The following is a 20,590-nucleotide window of genomic DNA, read 5'->3' as shown; positions in this document are numbered from 1 at the left end:
TAATATAAATGGATGTTTCTTCTGCTAAGTATCTGAATGTTTCTTTTCATACTAAATGGATGTTCTTTTGTATATTTTTCGAATTTTTTTGTATTACAAACTGCTAAGTATCTGAATGTTTCTTTTCATACTAAATGGATGTTCTTTTGTATATTTTTCGAATTTTTTTGTATTACAAATGTGAATGTCTCTATTTCTTTAATAATTTCATATTTTTTTTAAATTTTATAGATATTTAATTATTTTTACTAAAATATAATTAGATGTTTCTTTTGTTAAGTATTAGGATGTTTTTTTTATATTAAATAAATGTTTTTTTTATAATTCTGTAATTATGTAGTTTGCAGTCTCTTTAATCATTAAAACGGTACCTAATATCCCAAAACGCAGAAAACAACATCTCCAACAATTCTTAATTATAAACATGTGTGTTGAATACAAAATAAAAACTCCATCATCCACCATCCTTCTCAATGAAAATCGGAATCTTGATCTATTATGACAATTGGAGTAAGAACGGTAGCATCCGCATCACCTTGATTTCCATCCTGTTTATTACTATTGATTAGTTTAGTGCATGCCTTTCACACGTGCAAATGCTACTGTATTTAATTAAATACCTCCTTCATCACATCGGTTAGAGGTGTTGCTCGACGGATGATTGTAATTCTCGAAGATGACCATCTGCGTTGGAGCTTGCAGAGGCGCGTGATGAGGAAATCAAACGCGTTCTTGCGAGTGATGTCGCGGTTGAAGGTGGATAGGGTTTGAAGGAGGTGGTTGAGGAGGGAAGAGGAGAAGCTTGCGAGGGCGTTGCGGAGAGCATGGAAGTCGCCGGCGCTTCCAGCAGCATTGGTGGGAGAGAGAAGTCCGTGTGTGATTGTTGGAGGTGGATAGATTAATGTGAGAGAAGAGGAAGGCTTTTATAGGTTTTAATTAGGTTTACTTAATTAATTTTTAAATTTTTAAATTTTGAATTTAAAAAATTTAAAATTAATTATTAATATAAATTAATATTATTTTGTTTAGTTTTTGACTGGTCACCTTTTGATTCTATATACTTTTTCTTTTAATATATTATAAATAAATTAAAATTAAAAATAAAGGGGTTGAATCAAGCTATGTCAAACTCAAATTTGACTTGGTGCTTGAATCATTACCAATGGAACATATTTTTGTAGTTTAGACTTGACTCTCCAAAAACTAAACTTAACAAACGGCATACACCAAAAACTTACGCACAATCTAATGCTGGGAAAATTTAGTCCAGTCCATTGGCTTCGTTTCCATATTCAATGCTCACAACATTACTGCAGAAGCTTCCATTATAAGTAATGGAACTTGAATAGAATCTTACAGACGAGACAACTCTACACACCCAAAAAGCATATTTTTCCCTCTACGCAATAAGGACCACATACGAATACAATATATAATATTTTCACTTTGTGCATTATTCCACTTTGTCCATTCACTATATTTGAAAATTCTCTCAAATTTCGGAATTCCACATACCCACTGCACCTCTAGAATTCTTGCCCTCTGCCCCCTAATTATCTATAGGAATGGCAATATCATCCGAATTTGCAGGTACTCACTCCGCTCCTATTCGTTTAAAGTGGGTAATTACCTGCTTCATATCGGGGCAGATTTTTAGAAGGAATAAGGCAGGATCGAATTTAGGTGATACCCGTCCCTACCCGCCCCGCTATATATATAATATATATAATTTTAATATATAATATGTATAATATATATAAAATAATTAGTAAATGATTAATAATATTATATCATATTTAAATTTGTACTTTAATTTATGTTATGTATATGATGGTTATATAAATTTTGAAATTTTATTTTATTTATTAGATTTTAATAATTATAGGGGCGGATAGGGACGGGGCAGATACCCGCATAGGCGGGTTAGAATTCAACGTTTTACTACCCGCCGGTAGAAGTGGGGCGAATTCTATGCGAGTTGTTGTACGGCGGGACGGGGTCGGGTAGAGCAAAAATCCACCCCTACCTATCCCGTTGCCACCCCTAGTCGTCCATAACATTACAACAACTCAAAATCAGTTGGGTAAAGTTCACATATTTCATGTACGGAATTGATCTAATTTCACCAAGACATTGATATTCAGAACACACAGATAATTTCGCAAAAAGAGAATTACTATGTTATTCATGATAACTCCACCGAAAAAAAAGGTAAAAATGTATATTTTGAACTTGTTATGGGCTCTTAGTTGTTGATTAAATAGATCTTAACTCTTTATTCGCTATTGATTAGTAAGTGTGACAAGTATAAACACTACAAGAAAAACGCTAACTATTGTCGAATTTATCATCGAAAATCATCAACTAATATAAATTTCTTCGGTAAATGGTTACTGTCAAATTTTTTTTGTTCGACAGTAATTATCGTTAGATTTAGCGACGGAATATGGTGAATATGAAAATGAATCTTGGTGAACGTTATCATTGGAATAATCCGACAATAACATTTGGGTGAAATTAATTAATTCAATAAACTACATAAAGTCGAACACTCTTAATCTCACCCTACTTAGCCAACATGAACTTAATTATAATTTATATTTATATTAAATTAACATAAGAAATTCTAATAACAAACTACATTATCTTATTTTAATCAATAATTTGATAATAAAGTACATAACAAAATCCTATACTCAAAAAAATTTGAGAATACTAAAAACCACAAACTAAACCCTAACCACAAACTCCATTACTATAATTTAATCAATTTGAAAAAATACCTAATAAAATCCTAAAATCACAAAAAATATGAAAAATAGTTAAAAAAAAACTATACCAAATTCTAATCACAAACTTCATTACACTAATTTAATCAATAATTTCATAAATTGTTTAACAAAAAATTCTAAACTCAAATAAAAATCTTAATAAAATTAAAAAACTATAATAAATTTACCTTTGATAGTGACTGCAGAATACTGGAGCAGTGGTGGTACCAGTAGTGATGGCGACACCGACGACAGTGGCTACCAAGAAGAACAGCGGTAGCATTTTCAACCTCCCTAGCGGCAACCGACTGCTCCAGCGACGACAACATCCAATGGCGATGACACTAGAGACTCTGGTAGGTGACGACGACGCCGACAGGTGATGGCAACGCTGACAGCACCTCCTCTGACAGCGGAGCACAAGAGGAGAGAGAGGGAGAGAGAAGAGAGAGTGAACTCAGACAAGTGAGCGAGGGAGGAAGGGTTCGTGTTTAAATTTTAAACCAATTGATCATCGGCTTTTCCAACGATAAGCATTTTATTAAATCGATTTACCGTCGGCAAAATCTTACGATAAATTTGCTAGTAACTATGGCGCCAACAAAATCATATTTCGCACCACTAATCACCATTGGATTTAGTGCCGGAATGTAAAATTTTACGGTAAACATTTTTGGGAAATCTAAGTTACCTTGTTTCCGACGCAAAACTTGTCACTAAATCTGTCGCTAATTGTCGACGCTAAATTCACGGATAAATCTAACGGTTCTCAACGTTTTTTTTGTAGTAGAAGAATTAGTCCCATATAAGAAAAAATAAGTAAAGAGTTTATAAAATGTGAAACATATTAACTTGATGTCTTAAGATTTTGATTTGGATATAACGTTTTCTCATCTTATATTCTTTCGCTTAATTTTTTTTACAAATCTCTTTGTAATCGAGAGTTTCCAACTGTATAACCCAACAAATGATATCAAAGACATTGGTTGATCGGGCTGGTGGTTACTTATAGCTGTCTATTATTACCAGAGGAGTGTTTTTCTTCTTTTTAAGTGGTGGTTGATACTCTATTAAGTTATTATAGCCAGACAACAATCACTTATTTATACGTCTATTACAAGCTTCTCACATATTTGAACAAATTATTTGATGGGAAAGATCACAATATAGGGAGGAAAAATTAAACACATTTTTTCTTTGTTATTTTTTTTTTTCACATCACAAACTGATTTATTTATATAATATAATACTCTCACATTAATGTTTCTTTAATTTGGTATTATGCCTTGATAAGATAAGCATCAAGATCTTTAGTAAACGTTGTTGTCAAATCCAAGTAGGCCCATGGTGGTGCAATATCTTCCCTAAGCTTCTCATATTCATAAGTCCATTTAGCAATGGCACCTCTTCTGTTACCCTTATCCATCACTTTTAAATGGGCTTTTAAGGTCTTGTACTGTGGACTAACATCTCCACCAAAGAGATTGAATGTGAGAGTTTTGTTTTGTTCATCAATGGCTTCAAAGTTTTCTTGGCATGTTGCTACCTTTCCATCTGTGCTTTGATCATAAGCAATTAGTGATATCCACATCAATAACAATTAACAAGTAGGATACAAATAGTATGAAAAAACCATTAGAACTCTTTGTCATTTAATTTGAGAGACAACACAATAATACTTTATTCTAAAAATAATTACTTTTTATACCTTTGATGTGGATGATCATATAAAAAAAATTGAATATAATTAAATAACTGAATACACCAACAATATATGAAAGGAGAATACTCCTATAAAGATGCGTAAAACGTATTTTTGTAAAGATACTTATGCGTCGCATTATTATTGGACGTATTAATAAATCGGTTATTTTTTGAATTTCTTACCAAACTAGAATAAAATTGATTTTTTTATAACAGTAATAATAAATCTAATTGTTATCAGATCCGGTTGAACTGACTAATTTACATAACCCACTGGATTATGGTTTTGTTTTTAAAAACAAAAATTAAGGATATATTTATCTTTTTATAAAAAAATTTAAACATAATTTCGATTTAGATTGTATAAATCTATTGGATCAAATCGGGTCTAATAATTATAATGCGGACAATTGGCTTTATTATTGTTGTTATAATAAACTTATTTTGTTCTGATTTATTAAAAAATAAATTATTAACCAGTTTAATAAAAATGTCCAATAATATTACAACATGTAAACATCTTAAAAAAAAGATATTTTTAGTGTCTTTATCAAAGTGGTCTCTTTACGAAAATAAACTCCTTGATTTAGTAACCTTTATTTCTAAGGAAATTTCACATATAAGCTATAAATGAAAAGTTACGTAGTAACTAATAACAATTACATACAAAACATTATACTATTTAATTATATTAAATAGTAATTAGCATATATACCCATGGTGTAAGTCCATTGCTTCACGGAACCAATGCTATGGCCATCACCTTTGTGAAGCTTGGCCTCATGAACATGATCAGAAACGCTTTGAAAATCGAGAAGTTGATTCACCAAAGAGCTGAAGAACTTATCAGCAGGTGTCTGGATCCCAAGTTCAACACTCTCTTTACCAGTTAGAGTCATTTCTTGAGAACCAAAACTAGAAAGAAAAGAAGGAAATAAATGCTATAATACAAAGGACTTGAGAGAGATGCTTAATTAAGTTTATGCAGCCTCGTAGGTCCTTAAATAGAAAACCTAATTATCTAATATATATTAAAATGCAAATATGTAATTTTATTAGTCCATCTAAATAAATAATGTCAAAAATTTGCCAACTAACTATAACTCAAATGGCATAATCTCTCCATCTTTACTTAGAGGTCTCAGATTCAAGACTCACTCCTTATTCGAAAATGTGAATCTCATCTTGTATATGAAATAATATATTAGAGATTTCGGGTTCGAATTTCACTCTTAACTTAAAAAAAAAAATGTTGAGAATTTGAATCTTATTTTGTATATGAAATAATATATCAACAACATTTTTTTGGTCAAATTTTTTTTTTTACATTAAAATTATAGTAAAAATTCAGATGCAGTCGACTTCATGCGAAGTTGATAATTAAGAGCCGTTAAAAAAAAAAATTAGTCAAAATTAGTCAAATCATTTATGCACCTGAATTTTCACCTAAAATTATCGTCTCCTTTACACTTTTTTATATATAAATTTTGAATTTTATCCATTTAACCTTTAAATTGAGACATTTTAACATATAAATTCAAAAAACTTAGAAGTAATCTGATACTTTTATCACATTATTTATTGCGACGTATAATATAAAAAATATAATTAAATGTTGAGTATTAGATTATATATATTGATGTTTAAATTTTCTAAACTTTGATAATTAAATTTGGTTCTCAAGATAATATTAATTAGTTTAGTTGTTAGATTGACGAAATTCGCAATTTTTAAAATCTCAATTTGTAACTAGTGTAAATAATTTAATTATTACCCATTCTAAAGATTCTTGATTCAAAATTCCACTGACAATAATATATGTAAGTTATTATTTACATATAAGATTATTTAAATTAATGCTGGACGATTAGACTTTCTCATATGAGTGGGAAATAAATTGGAATATTACTTAAACGCTGGATCAGACTTTCTCATATGAGACAAAATCAAAATTCCTTTATCGCGTAACTAATGACATTCTTGGTGAAACTCATATATATATATATATATATATATATATATATATATATATATATATATATATATATATATATATATATATATATATTGGACTTTTTCAGTCACACGTTTTTTTTTATAAGGTTAAAAGTGAGGTTCGAACTCAAAACTTTTAAAATAAAAAGATTATGTCATTTTAGCTATAGTTCGTTGGCTTTAGTAACATGCGATTATTCAATTTTTTGTATTAATTTTTATAAATAGTTTGATAACAAAATATTATATACACAAAAGATTAATTTTAAAATCAATTATATATATATAATATGTATTAAAAATCAACTATATTATATGTATATTAAAATTAATTATTAATATAAAATAAATATTAAAATATAAAATATATATTAAAAATAAATTAAACCTATGTATTTATAGTTTATACACATATGATGGTTGGATTGATAAATATGTCTATGTACATGCTAAAGAAGAATAACGCTTTATAGTTTATATGTTAGGTATACATGCAATCAAGTTCCTATTCCCTCTCCCACTTTCCCTGCCTTTTTGTATATATGGCTTCAAGCCTTCAAGAATCTTTAACTTTTCCATCCACCATTCTCGTGTACGTTTGGATATCGATAAATATATACAGTGTGATCAGCTTAAAGCCTTAAATATATTATAACTGAATATACGTCTTGAACATATCAACCGCAGTAAAACGGCTGTTAAGCTTATTTTAACAATAGAAAAAAAAACATCAGTTAAACAAATTGGCGCCTAATCAATTTTAGTTGATCTAGTGGTAGCTCACTAATCCGCTAAGCAAATACAGACTATTAGGAGTTGCTCAGATTAGTGGTAAATCTGTCAAATATGTTTGGAAATAATGCTTCACCCATTCATGAAGGCAATACTAATACGGTAATACCAAGTCATCATATTTTACATCATTTTACAACTCATCAAAACTGGATCTAGACTGACTGGTTCACATCTAAATCGGGTTATACTAAGCATCCAAAAAAAAAAAATGGTCTTCTTGGTTACCCATGAGAAGTTGAGAACCAAAGTCGTCGTAGTTATCGTAATCAGATTAGACCAAATCAATCAACAGCAGTCAAATCTATTAAAACCAGAATTAGGTCAGACTGAACCAATCAACATAGTCAAACCCATTAAAAACCAATTGATTTGACGCAAACCGCTTGCATTGACCTCCAGAGATGCACCAACTGCCAACTGGTCCGATTGAATATGTGATAAATAAGTTTTTGAAAAAATATAGGTAGACAATAAAAATATTAAACAATATAAATAATGAACATATTGAATGTTCAATTCATTAGGTATACGGATAATTATTCTAATATTAAGATTTTTAGGTGAGTAATTTAGAGTGTAATATGTTTTACTTGAATTTGACTAATTTTAGAACCCGTTGTTTATGTTGTTCAAAAAAGATATTAATTACCTAACATAAGCCTAAGTTTTTTCAACAAGTAAAATTAGTGGCTCCCGGTAAAATTTTTCTTCTGATTCTTATGCAAACAGTTTCAGATGTAAATATTTTGTCATGAACACAATGTTTCAAAAAAAATGACAGAAGGAGGAAAGAAGTTATGCTTCATTGCCTCCTCATATTCTCTATTTCAAGTTCTATAACATCAAGTTTGAATTTCAGTATTACAATTAAGGAATGGAGTCAGATATCTTTGTAGAATATAGTTCAGTACTTACACTCAATTTCATGACAAGGGTAAACTATCTTTAGTTCTACACAGAGCTGTACAATATATTAGCTAAACGAAAACCAATATGTGCAATATCAGGATTCAAGAAGATGAAACGGCGACGATCAAAGTTCAATCAATCATTCAAAGGCAGTGCCCACGCTGGAATGGGGAAGACAGAGCCAAAAATGGTGTGGTTAAGATGTTAGGCTGCATAGGCTGGAAGGAAAATCCTGTTGATTGTGGAACTCCAATTGGCGAATGCTGCACGGAGCTGTCGCCGGAAAAGACAACAGACAGAAAATTACAGATCATTAATCTATACCAAGTTTATATGAGTGGTTTTTTTTTTTTTTCAAAATAACAAAGCCTTATCCTACTAGGTGAAATCGCCTACATAAATCAAAGTCATTGTACCCTATTATGTATCATGTCTACAGTGAGATTGTTTACACGTAGAAAGAATTTTCTTTATGTATCGAGGGTGGAGCAATACAAAGGGGGTAGAGGAAAAGAGTTCCTCTAAACCAAAAAAACCCATATGCTTTACACCATATAGATGGAAAATGCCTAATTCTATCCCAAACAACAGCTTTTCCAGGTCTATCATTAAAAGTTCATAGATTGCTTTCTAGCCATAGTGGAATATATTGCACATTGCCACAAAATTTAGCCTCTTTCTTTCTACCGAAACCTGTAAAACCTCATCAAAGGAAACTGATCTATTTGGCACACCTAGGATTTTCCAAACATGACGAACAAAGAACTACACAAAGAATCAATATTACTGCCTATGACCGATGAGGAAAGAGAATGAATATAAAAGAACTTACCTGTATGACAATGATAATGACAATGATGTCTCTGCTGAATTCTGAACTCCATTTTGATCAGGAGATAACAATGTCCAAAATACTACATCACACAATAACCATAACTCGTTATTAACAAGAAGAGAGTTGGTAAATGTTTCTTTTTTATATTTAAAAAAAAATCGAGATTAAAGTAGAAATTTCATGTCTCATCCATCGGCATCTAATACTTCAATTAGTAACATCTAATTACTACTTACTAGTACTAAGTAGAGTCGTTTATCTTTCAATTGTGTGGCCTATTTCCAACAACCAAACCTAGTTTTGGCATGTTTAGTTCACGGGAATCCTAAGATGGTATATACAGAAACTAAGCAATTATTTGCTGTATATGATTGTCTTGGGTATCATTATGAGTTTATGAGCAACTACTTTAGTTTCCCTCAGTTTGGCCATCATTATTAATAAGGTTAAGGGTTCAATTGTTTTCTTTTTCTATTTTCTGATTATAACAGGATTCACTTGTTTTCAGAGAAGAAATTTTGTCCATGTTGGTACTTTCTAGTTTCTACTTTGTCTTTATCAAAAGAATCAAAAAAAAAAAATTACACCCTTTAAAAATACAGTTATGGGGGTTCAATTACTAGGAAACTAACAGAACCAACTAAGCTTTCCAAAAAATTGAAATAAGCAAATCTAGCTTTTCAAATGTTAAAACTGGTATCTTCTCTATAAAAAGATGAAATTATGAGTTTTAATATAGGTCAGAAACTAAAAATTACCTGACTGGTCTGAGTGATCTTTAAAATCCGAGCAAAAGAGCATATTCTGCATTTTGTTATATCACATAAAAGTCAAAATATAGATAATTATCTCAGGTAATAGGATCATAACTTATAACATAAAACTAGAATATGCAATGCTCCTGAATTTACAGCATTGTGCACCAACCTCTCCCATGCCCTCAGAAACATTGTGAACCAAGTCTGCAAGAAGTGGCAATATTAATGGTTTGGCATGTCTACTATTGATAAAATGAAGGAGAGGATGAAGAAAATTGAGAGGGCAATAAGGACCAAAGTTCAAATCAAAGGAAGAGGTCATGATATAGAAAACAACATAGATTCAATATTGTAAACCGAATAATTATCATGAGAGTAGGTAAACATAGAAACTTATAATATTTTCTCACAATAGAATACAGAAACTCGAGCAATCAAAACAAAACAAAAAACAGCAATCTCATTGGTTAGTATTTATCATGAGTAGATTAAAGTGACAATCAATAATTAGATTGCTAAGTATATCACCTTTAACTGGCATTCATTTAGATAAATGCACATATAACAAAAAGGCATCCCTTTAGTCTTTACTTGATATACTCTCAGTCTTATTCAATCACTCATCTAAGAAAATGTAAAATTTCATTTAGAATGCTCAAAGAAAGGCAATGCAATCACTTGTCTAAAGTAATAGACTCCAAGTCCAGGTAAACACATTGGAAACCATGAGGGACTCAAGTTCCATATGCTATAGGATCTTAACATTCCATGATAACTGCAGAATCAGGAACTGCATAATGTTCACGAAACCATCAACAGCTTTCAGGCATACACCAACGGAACTCTAATTTACAACCAAGGGTAGAAGGCTTTGGTAACAATTGATACAAACTTCGGAAGAACAACACAAAAACTAAGGAAGGTCAAGGTTATAAAAATCCATCAGAATTTATGCATGGTTGTTTTCCCTACCAACAAAGCACAACGTAGACCTGAAAACAAACGTAGCACACTGACCGAAAAAACCAGCAAAAATATTTAGAAACAAGGGATATTTCTGCTGTGCAAACATCTATTAAATAAACGACACCAAACATGCTACTGCTATACCAGAAAATGGGTGACCCAAAAGAAATACTTAGCCCAACTGATTATATTCAATGTTAATTTTAATACAGTTATATGAATTATTAGAATAGTATTTACCCAAGTTTGGAACACTAGGCTTTACTGCTAATGTCAGGCCAAGAAAACAATCATCGGGATCAGGGCCAAAATCCTGCAGTTTCAGCTCAAGATTTGGCTTTGCCCCTGTAAATTGAGCAGAAGGAGAACAATAAACAATATGTTCAAATATACATGGCATCTATCTAACAAACAAAAATGGTTCAAAGGAAGGATTTAAGACAGAAAGAGAACAGGAGTGCCTCACTCTTGCTACTCAGCTTCAGCTCAAGTGGATCGCGGGCATGAAGTGAAGAAGGAACCCATGTATCAACCTGTGCAGTAAATATTAGCAAAATGAATCACAAAGTAAAAAAACAATAGACTTCCAAAAAGAGGAAGAAGAGAAAAAGGAGGGGGGGGGGGGGGAGTTACATGGAAAAAAGGATGTTGCAATGACTGATTTGCATCTGGTCTTCTTGATGGGTCCCATGATAAGAGTTGCTACAGAATTTGGAATGCAGCAAATATTAACAGATAGCACTATTAACAGTGTCAACAGTAAGTCATAAACTTCAGTATTGTAAAGTTCACAAAGTGACAAGAAATTACTGAGATAAAATCTATAGCTTCCAAGCTAGCATTTGGAATGATATCAGAAAGCTTCATAGGTGGAACCTGCCCAAACCATTAGGGAAATTAAGAAATCATGAAATAGTGATGAAATAAAAAAATATGACAAACTTGAGTAATATTACACAACCAGATTCATGTTACATGAATACTTACAAATTCATGACCTACAAGTTCCAACAGCAGAGAGTTGTTTGTGCCCATGGGGAAAGCAGCTAAGTCTGGGGTACCAAGAACATGGTATATTTTGTACATTTGATCTATCTCACTATCAATGACGTAAAAAGAGCTCTGTAAGAACCAATAGAAGCCTAACAGATTGTTTATAGAAATGCACAACATGACAAAACAAAACAATTCATTCTTTTGAAAAAGATTTTAGTTACCATATCAACTATAACTTACAATGGAAGAAAGTTTCACATATATGCCAAGATACAACTTTATAAAGAGAGAAATACATACACACCAAAGAACATTTGATATAAAAAAAATGCATCTAAAAACACCTTGACTATAAAAATCATTGCCATAAATAAATAGCTATCACAATCAGGAATATTGAATATTTCATTATTATGCTCCACGGCGACAACCAAATATTTCAAATTATTGAAAGTGAAACCGAGGCAGAAATAAAAGCACGACAACATAGTGAAACGGCATGGGTCCAAGGTAAAATAATATACCTTTCACCCGGAAATATGGGGGTCAAAGTGAAAAGCTCAGCTAATATTGCACCAACTGCCCACATGTCTGCAAAATGATTTCTATTCATTAGTCACTACCTCAAGAAGAAAACAACAATAATATCATCTATGGTTTGATAGCATAAATGCCAAATAAGTTTAACTATGCAAATTATGAACATCAATGTAATATGTCCATTTGAATACACAGAAGTCAATTCGTAGATATAGGGGTATGTGTAATTTCAAAGGTGAAAGTGAAGGTCTGAATATGCATTTGTGCAAACAAAAGCTTTGACTTTAGAGGATTATTTGAATTTCCAAATATGTATTTTCAAAGTTATAGAGATTGATTTCCAAGAATCTTAATAATTATAATGTTGTCCAGCAATGAATGGATATCGAGCAACAATAATTCGCTAAAATTAATTGTGATAACTTCCTCTCAAATATGGGAATGTAAGAACCATCTGTGTTGTTCATAATATAAAAATACCACCTTAATTGCAGGAGACAAAAACTGAGGTGGATATCACATAAAACTTTAGCTGGATAAAACAGCAAATACAATTGACAGGGAATCTACAAATAAGTCATCCTTAACAATTTAGCCATAATGGGCTCAACAAATTGTGCCCAGAAAATGGAGTGTTTGTGTTAGTTTTTTGGGAGACCCCAAGAGTAGTTCTTCCTGCCAAAACCATTTTGAGTCACTATGGATGGCTCCCAAAATCTAACCCCAAGACACTCTGAAACCTTCCACATACAAAATGAAAAAATAAAATAAAACAAAAAATCTATCTATGGATTGCAACAAATGTAAAATGGATTAAATCCTAAATTCAAAAGCAGACAAATGCCTACCAACAGCAGGAGTATAACATGGGGATTGCAACAAAACTTCAGGAGCTCGGTACCTGAAATCCCAAGAAAATGATCTTAATAAAAAAAGTAAATAAAAAATATCTTCTAAAAAGTTAGGTACTTCAGCCAGACCCAAAATTATTGATGTTAATCCCAAATCCCAATATGTGCATAGATAATTTGATTTACAGAAAAAAGGCAAAAAAGTTGATGAAACAAAAGAGACTCACCACCGGGTAGAAACATATTGAGTGTAAGGAGGCATTGACGATACTTCTCTAGCCAAGCCAAAATCAGCAATTTTAATAACATCATTTGTCACGAGCAAATTCTCTGTTTAGAAGAAAACATCAATACTAAATCAAAACCCTTATTATTTTTTAAACTCAAGTACTCAACAGTATACCACAAGATTTACAAAAATGGAATTACATGATTTACCAGGTTTTAAATCCCGATGAAAGAATCCTCTCTTGTGCATGTGGCTAAGTCCTTGTAGCACTTGCTTCATGAAGCGCCTTATCTCTTCCTCTGAAAAGGGCTTTTCTCTGTCTTTTATTAATTGATAAAGATTACAGTCCTGAAAAGATGAAATCTAATGTCAAGAACTTGCTGGTAAAGAAAATGGTAATACAGTCCTCCATCTAACCTTCATTAAATATTATAGGGTCAATTTTCCAGAAAATATTTTTCTTGCAAAAGGAGCCAATTAACACACTAACACTATTGCATCTTACAAGCAAAGTGTATCATTATTGATTTTAGGTAATTGTAATTCATTCACTAATTTGACATCCTCAATTCATGGACAACAATCTTTTATAGAAGAATATTTCTCAGACAATACCATTTCCTTCAATTTGTAATCCTCCCATTCTCTCCATCATCAATTTTTATCCTTTTAACTTTTTCATAATAAAAACATATCCGTTTTACATATCATCTTCTGGTCTTACATAATAAGTAATAAATGATTCAAAATTAAAAGAATATAATATGGCAAAATAGATCATATATATACACACACACACACACACACACAATGAAGAATAACTATTTATTTACTTACCATGTAGTCAAAAATGAAAAACAATTCATTATTCTCGCTTATAACCTCTCTCAATTTTATGATATTTGGGTGATTCATCTTACGGAGGGCCTGCAAAAGGAATGCAATGTGCTTCAGTGGAGAAATGTTAGCATTTAAATGCAAAATTGTTATTACAGTTTTAAAAACGAATTAAAGCCACCTTTATAACAAAAAAAGTTTAATGTTGCACATACCTTAACTTCTCTTACATTTGTGTATTCTTCCCAGAAACAAAACTTTCTTTTCAACCTTTTGACAGCAACCTAATAGACAAAACCAAAAGCATAGAATCAAAAGTTATTCAAAAATAACAAATGTAATCTATTGCCATTTACACAAGGACAATGAAAAAAGCCACTTCTTCACTTTTAATACCTACCCACCCGGGATCTCTGCTAAAGCTTTCTTTCTATTGGCTTTTAGACATTTTATACACATTTGTTTAGTAATTATTCATGCTAAGCAACTTTTTGAAACTTATGATTAAAACCATGTTAGTTCAGAATAATCATTATTCTACTTAATCAGCCCAAAGTATCAAATATAAATAATATATGATAAGCAATCATTTTAAATATTTTTTAGCAATTTTACCATATAAAACCAGCTTTTTACATACAATACAATAAAAACTGATTTTCTTAAAACTAATTTTTATTTGCACTATCCAAATGTAACTTAATTCTCATGAAATCGGGTTCTAAAAAATTCTTTAAAAAGAAAGAGTGTACAAATAAGTGATTATTAAAATAAGTTTAACATGTCAGATTTCCCAAACACACCTAATGCAATGTGTGTGAATGTATGCAATCATGCATGTCCATTGTATGGATATGGATATGAACTATTCAATTCAAAAAAAAGTCAAACTTGCCAGCACAAATTTACAGTTTCAAAGAGTCTACTCCAATTTTTTCTGGGCATGTTCATAGATATGTCACCACAAAAATTATCTTCCAAAGTGGTTCAGTTGCTAATACTAATAGTGCGTGCAAACGGGAAAAGCAGAGGAAAGAAATGAACACAGTATTTAACATGGTTCAACCTACAAAAATAAGAGAACTATAGAAAGAAAATTCATTATGATCAATAGGAATTACATGGAGTGCTCACTAAAGACTCAAATCCTCACTGCAGTGTAAAATTAGTAGTTAGAGGGAGTACTTGTGTGTGTCTTTGTGCCAAAAACAACTCTCCTAAAAGCTTAAGCTATTCAATGGAAGAAGTTGAATAGTCAAGCATCATCATCTTATAAAGTAGACACACTGAAATAAGAGAAACATTTTTTCTCGACGTATGAAACTTTGCAAATTAAATGCAATCATTGAAGGATATTTACATGAACATACTAAAGTTGAAAGAACTATGTGTAGATCGAGATGCTTACAATCTCATTAGTTCTGGTATCATGGGCTTTATATACATGACCGCAAGAACCATCTCCAAGCTCTTTCAAAATTTTGTATCTACAAAGAAAAAGACAGAAAAAAATTTATTGTGCCGAGCTGCAAATAGAATTGAGACTCCAGCTAGAGTACATAAGCCAGAAAATAAAAGGGGAAAAAAATATTTGAAAAAAACCAACCTTTCCATTATTAGAATTACAACACTATAACCAATAACACTTCAAAGAGATAGGAAAAGACTCCATGAAGAGATGTTTAACTGTCAACACAGTGTTGGCACTTGATTTGTAGACAATAAAGCATCTAATATCATCAACAATCCATTCTTCGTCGAATAATTCATTCACAAACAGCAAGCAGTCTATCAACATGTTGTGAACCTCAGAACCCCAGTTGACTGTGACATATCATAGGCAAATCCATTGTGATCATGTTGACTTCAAATCGAGCCCGTGTATTCGGAAGCGGGCAATAAGCTGCAGTCAAGAGGGAAAAAAGTTTAGTTCTTCTCTGAAACTCCAGTAATTAGCTCCCTTGAACATCAAGGAAACAATATATTGACAGGAAAATACAGTATCACCATATAATATAGTATCATGTTATGTCACTTTACAAAATCTCAATAATAAATATATCACCTCATAGTCAACTATTGCTCATATAGAATCAATCAACCCACAATAATAAAAAGAGAACCTTCATCAGGAAAAAATGCAGATCTCCCTTGAAGACACTGATCTTAACAATATCTACATACACTTTGCAATTAGTCTATTATGCAATTTATTCAATTCAAACCAACAAAATCAAAATTCATTGGCCAACTTATCATGTGACCCCAAAAAATTAATTAATTAATTAATTAAAATATTAAGCGAATGAAACCAAAGAATTGATTCCAAAGAATACGGAAACTTTTTAAGAAAAAATTACAAGGTTGAAAGAAAAAGTAAATTTAAGAAAGAAAAAAATTTACCTTGATAATAATCTATCCATAAAAAATATATCCTTTCAAAAACCGAAGAATTAAAATCATAAATGAAAAAAAAAATTAAGAGAATCTCATTCTCTCAGAAAACAAACCGATTAACAAAGAAGCAGGGGGGACAAAAAAAACAAAAACAAAAACAAAAAGCTTAATTCAAGCTGCATTCCAATTTGATTACCAGCCAAGAACAAAAGCAAAAGAGAGCAACACAACAAATTGGAAATTGAAAAAAAAAAATGAGAGAGACTGAAAAATTAACTCACCGCGTAGAATAATTGGATAGAATAACGAAGCAAATCAACGGAGACACAATTACAAATCAGCAATGCAAGGGAACCTTAACGGAAAAGAAAACGAGAAAACGGATTTCTAGAGAGAGAGAAGGGTGAAGAGAGAGGAAATTTGGATTAGCGAAGAAGCCATGAGATAAAGAGACGGAGGTGAATTCCATAGAAGAAGAAAAAAAAGAAAGAAAACAAAGGAAGAAGAAACCAAAGAGATGTATTAAATTAAATTTTTCTTATATTAAAATATTTAAAGAAATAGAGGTAGATATTCATAGGGGTAATTAAAATATTAAAGAGGATTAAATATTGTAAGTTTCTTTATTTAATTATTTTATTCTTTTATTCTTTTTCTCCAATTGAAAATGTGGCTGTGGGTGGGGTGGGGACGGACGGTGGTCCCCACTTTGGATATAAAAGTGTTTTTGTTGAATTACCTTTTTGCCATCTAAGTTTTTCTGTATTAACAGAATTGTGTAGCGAGTTGACGATTTTATCCGAACATCAACAACTAAAAGACAATTTCACCCCCACTGGCGTACGCAGAGAAATTGTTTCATTTAGCTGAATTTTATCCACATGAATTCTCTTCTACTCAACTTTTGGCACTTGATAGTCAACTTGAGAATTTTATATTGGATATGCGTCTTGATGATCAATTCTCAAATATAAATGGAATAAGTGGACTATCTCAAAAGTTAGTTGAGACAAAAAAGTATATTATTTATCCATTGGTATTTCTTCTGTTGAAATTAGCCTTTGCTTCTACCTGTGGCAACGACATCAGTTGAGAGAACATTTTCTGCTATGAATATCATAAAGAGTCGACTTCGTAATCGAATGGGAGATGAGTAGTTGAATGATTGTTTGGTTACATATATAAAAAGAGCGACATTCAATTAAGTTGATAATGAAACAATTATTCAACATTTTCAAAATATGAAAACAAGAGAAGTACCTTCAAGATTTAAAGCAAAAAGTTAGTGGCTAATATAATTTTTTATTTTTTTTTGTATTCGAATAATTAATGTATACTTTTATATTTTTAAATTTAAATTAATATATATTTTGATAGTAACATATAATATGCAATGGTCAAAATAGATAACTTAAATTTGGTTAACATTTTAAATTTTATAAATAAAAATAAATAATTCAACCAAAAATTATTTTGTGATGTGTAAAAATTAAATTTATTTGTTTATGTAAATAAATTTAATTAATTATAATTTAATATAATAATATTAATAATATTTAATATTGATTTAATATAATTATTTATATTAATTATGATTTAAATAATTAATATAAATTATTTATTAAATAGAAATATAATTATTTAATATAATTAATTATTTTTAAATAAATAAAATAAATAATTAATATAAATGATTAATTAAATAGAGATATAATTATTTAATAAAAGTCTGTGTTCAAAAGCACCCTCTCTTCTAAGAGTGTACATAAAATAATCAAATTGTGGTTAATCGGTTAAAAAATTATAATCACATTTTAGTTAACCAATTTAATAAAGCAATTTTAAAAATCATATTCATATTATTAAAAGTGGTTATTCAAAACCAAATTTTAAAAATTAACTTTTAATTGATTAACCAAAACCAAAACTAAATTTTATGCGACTCTTGTGTTTAAATTGGTTAATTGATTTTTTTATACAAACCGATTTTAAATTTTTTTTAAAAGTCTAATTTTTCTACGTAAAAACTGATTTAAAAAAAACGGTTATTTTTTAAAATTGATTTTTTTATAATCGGTTAAAAACTAATTTTTAATTTTTTTAACTAGTTAATAACCAATTTTATCATATAAAATTAGATTTTTAACTAACTCAAAAACAAGTTTGGTTTTTAGATTAATTAAACTATGTGGGCTGGCAATTCATATCCTACTACCTAATCCGGTCCAACTCGTCGGCTGGAATTCGGTCTAATCCGTTGATCGGGTTTAGAGAGTACCCTACTCTATCCTACCCACACCTCATATATAACACATATTTTATAAAAATTAAATATATAATGAAGTGAGAATTGAACTCACAACTTCCCTTATAATAATGACTTACAATAAGTGAATAACTACTAAACTAGTAAGTTAATTTAGTAATTTAGAGCATTAGTTTTTTATTTTTTATGTTATTAATATGTATAAAATTCGAAATGATTGAATTTTATATTTACTTTAAAAAAATTTGATATTTCTGCAGGTAAAATAGAGTAGGATAAGATTTAAAATGTTAGGATGCCAATAGGGTTAGGATGAAGAGATTCTCAACCCGCAGATTAGATAGAATAGAATTTTAATAAAATTTTTAACTCGCAGATAAAGTTAGGATAAGATTTAAACCCTATTTTATCCTATGACCCATTGTCAACTCTAGCTCGATACTCAACTCCAACCTATTTCGGTTATTTTTCCGCTTTAAAAAAGATCTTTCATTACCATTCTAAGAACAACGCACTACGCACGTCACTATTAGCATTTTGTTAATGACGTCAATTTGATTTGGTATTTGAAACATGAAAAATACGTTTCTTGACTGCTTTAATTTTTTGTTTAGTTATTTTTTCCTTGTAAATGTAAATGTGATTATGTATTCTAACTTACATTCATATGAAGCAAAAAGTTTAAGACTGACGTGATTCAAAGTTATAAAATTCAATAGTCTAATTGACAATTTTTTAAGTTTAAAAACTCAATTGAGTCTCACTTTTCAATTTAGTTATTGTATAAAATTTTATATTTTCATCCAATTTTAATTAATTTTTTATGATTTTTTTTAAGACTTGGATATCAACAAATAAGATAATAGACAACTGATTCAAAATTTTATTTTCAATGCTGAATGAAAGATCAATCATCAATATTTAATTAACAAAGAATAAGCTCCTTTCATATTCTTTTCTGTATTTATTATATGAAAAAAAAATTGCTATTAAAATGGCTACACTATTTGAAGGGAAAAAAAATATCTAGTCCTAGTCACAACTCATCTTGCATTGGTTGTTTAAAAAATTTTGGTGAAAACAACATATCCTAAGAATATTCTTTCGGTAAGCCTGGGAATATTATTATATTACCATATTATTTGTGAAAAATACAGCATCATAAACCTGCACCAGAGATATTTAATCAGTTAAAAAATACGGACCGAAATCTTCAATTATTTACCATTATTTATTAGAATTGCTAAAAAATTAGTAACCATTTAGTCTTTGAACGCTCTACTTTAATGTTGTTTGCTATTTTTGCAAATTCTGTCAAAATTGTTATGTGAAATCTTAAAAACTCCTATTTTAGATTATTGTCTCCATAAAACAAATTCTTAGTTTCTTTCAATTCGTCTTATTATTCTTTCATATTTTTATTCTATCTTCTTTTAGATTCTTTTTAGTTTTTCGATCATGCACCATTTGGATAAATACCTTCAGTATATTATTTCGGAAAATTCCCACCTTTTATTATATTATCTTACTTTTAGACATCTTTATATTTTAGTTTTTAAAAATTAATGAAATATGATCTACTACTTTTCAAAAACTAAATAGAAAAATCTATGATACAACTAAAGGATTATACAAATTCGTGTAAATAACTAGTTCTATGTGATAACAACACGATTAAGAGAGATATATGTTGTGTTTTTTTTTTTTTTTGGGTCGTGGATATGTTGTGTTTGTTAACCAG

General features: G+C 30.1%; 2 protein-coding genes across 2 annotated transcripts; both read right to left on the bottom strand.

The window, feature by feature from the left end:
- Positions 1-3,938: 3,938 nt before the first annotated feature.
- LOC112710306 (MLP-like protein 43) lies at positions 3,939-5,458 on the bottom strand. The gene is made up of 2 exons (XM_025762472.3): positions 5,191-5,458; positions 3,939-4,325 (listed from the first exon to the last, which is right to left on the bottom strand). Exons 1-2 carry the CDS (start codon positions 5,372-5,374, stop codon positions 4,051-4,053), a joined length of 459 nt encoding a protein of 152 aa, XP_025618257.1. The 5' UTR covers positions 5,375-5,458; the 3' UTR covers positions 3,939-4,050.
- A 2,570-nt stretch (positions 5,459-8,028) lies between these two features.
- On the bottom strand, positions 8,029-17,220 carry LOC112710305 (serine/threonine-protein kinase MHK). Its single transcript, XM_025762471.2, has 18 exons — positions 16,865-17,220; positions 15,793-16,089; positions 15,595-15,673; positions 14,402-14,470; positions 14,187-14,276; positions 13,559-13,697; positions 13,348-13,450; positions 13,118-13,170; positions 12,254-12,320; positions 11,721-11,832; positions 11,544-11,609; positions 11,367-11,435; positions 11,200-11,266; positions 10,974-11,078; positions 9,937-9,971; positions 9,768-9,813; positions 9,007-9,088; positions 8,029-8,447 (listed from the first exon to the last, which is right to left on the bottom strand). Exons 2-18 carry the CDS (start codon positions 15,798-15,800, stop codon positions 8,318-8,320), a joined length of 1,320 nt encoding a protein of 439 aa, XP_025618256.1. The 5' UTR covers positions 15,801-16,089; positions 16,865-17,220; the 3' UTR covers positions 8,029-8,317.
- Between the last annotated feature and the right edge of the window lie 3,370 nt (positions 17,221-20,590).

The sequence above is a fragment of the Arachis hypogaea genome, chromosome 9 (genome assembly GCF_003086295.3).
Source record: "Arachis hypogaea cultivar Tifrunner chromosome 9, arahy.Tifrunner.gnm2.J5K5, whole genome shotgun sequence".
NCBI classification, from domain to species: Eukaryota; Viridiplantae; Streptophyta; class Magnoliopsida; order Fabales; family Fabaceae; genus Arachis; species Arachis hypogaea.
This window is presented reverse-complemented; position numbering and strand designations above follow the sequence as displayed.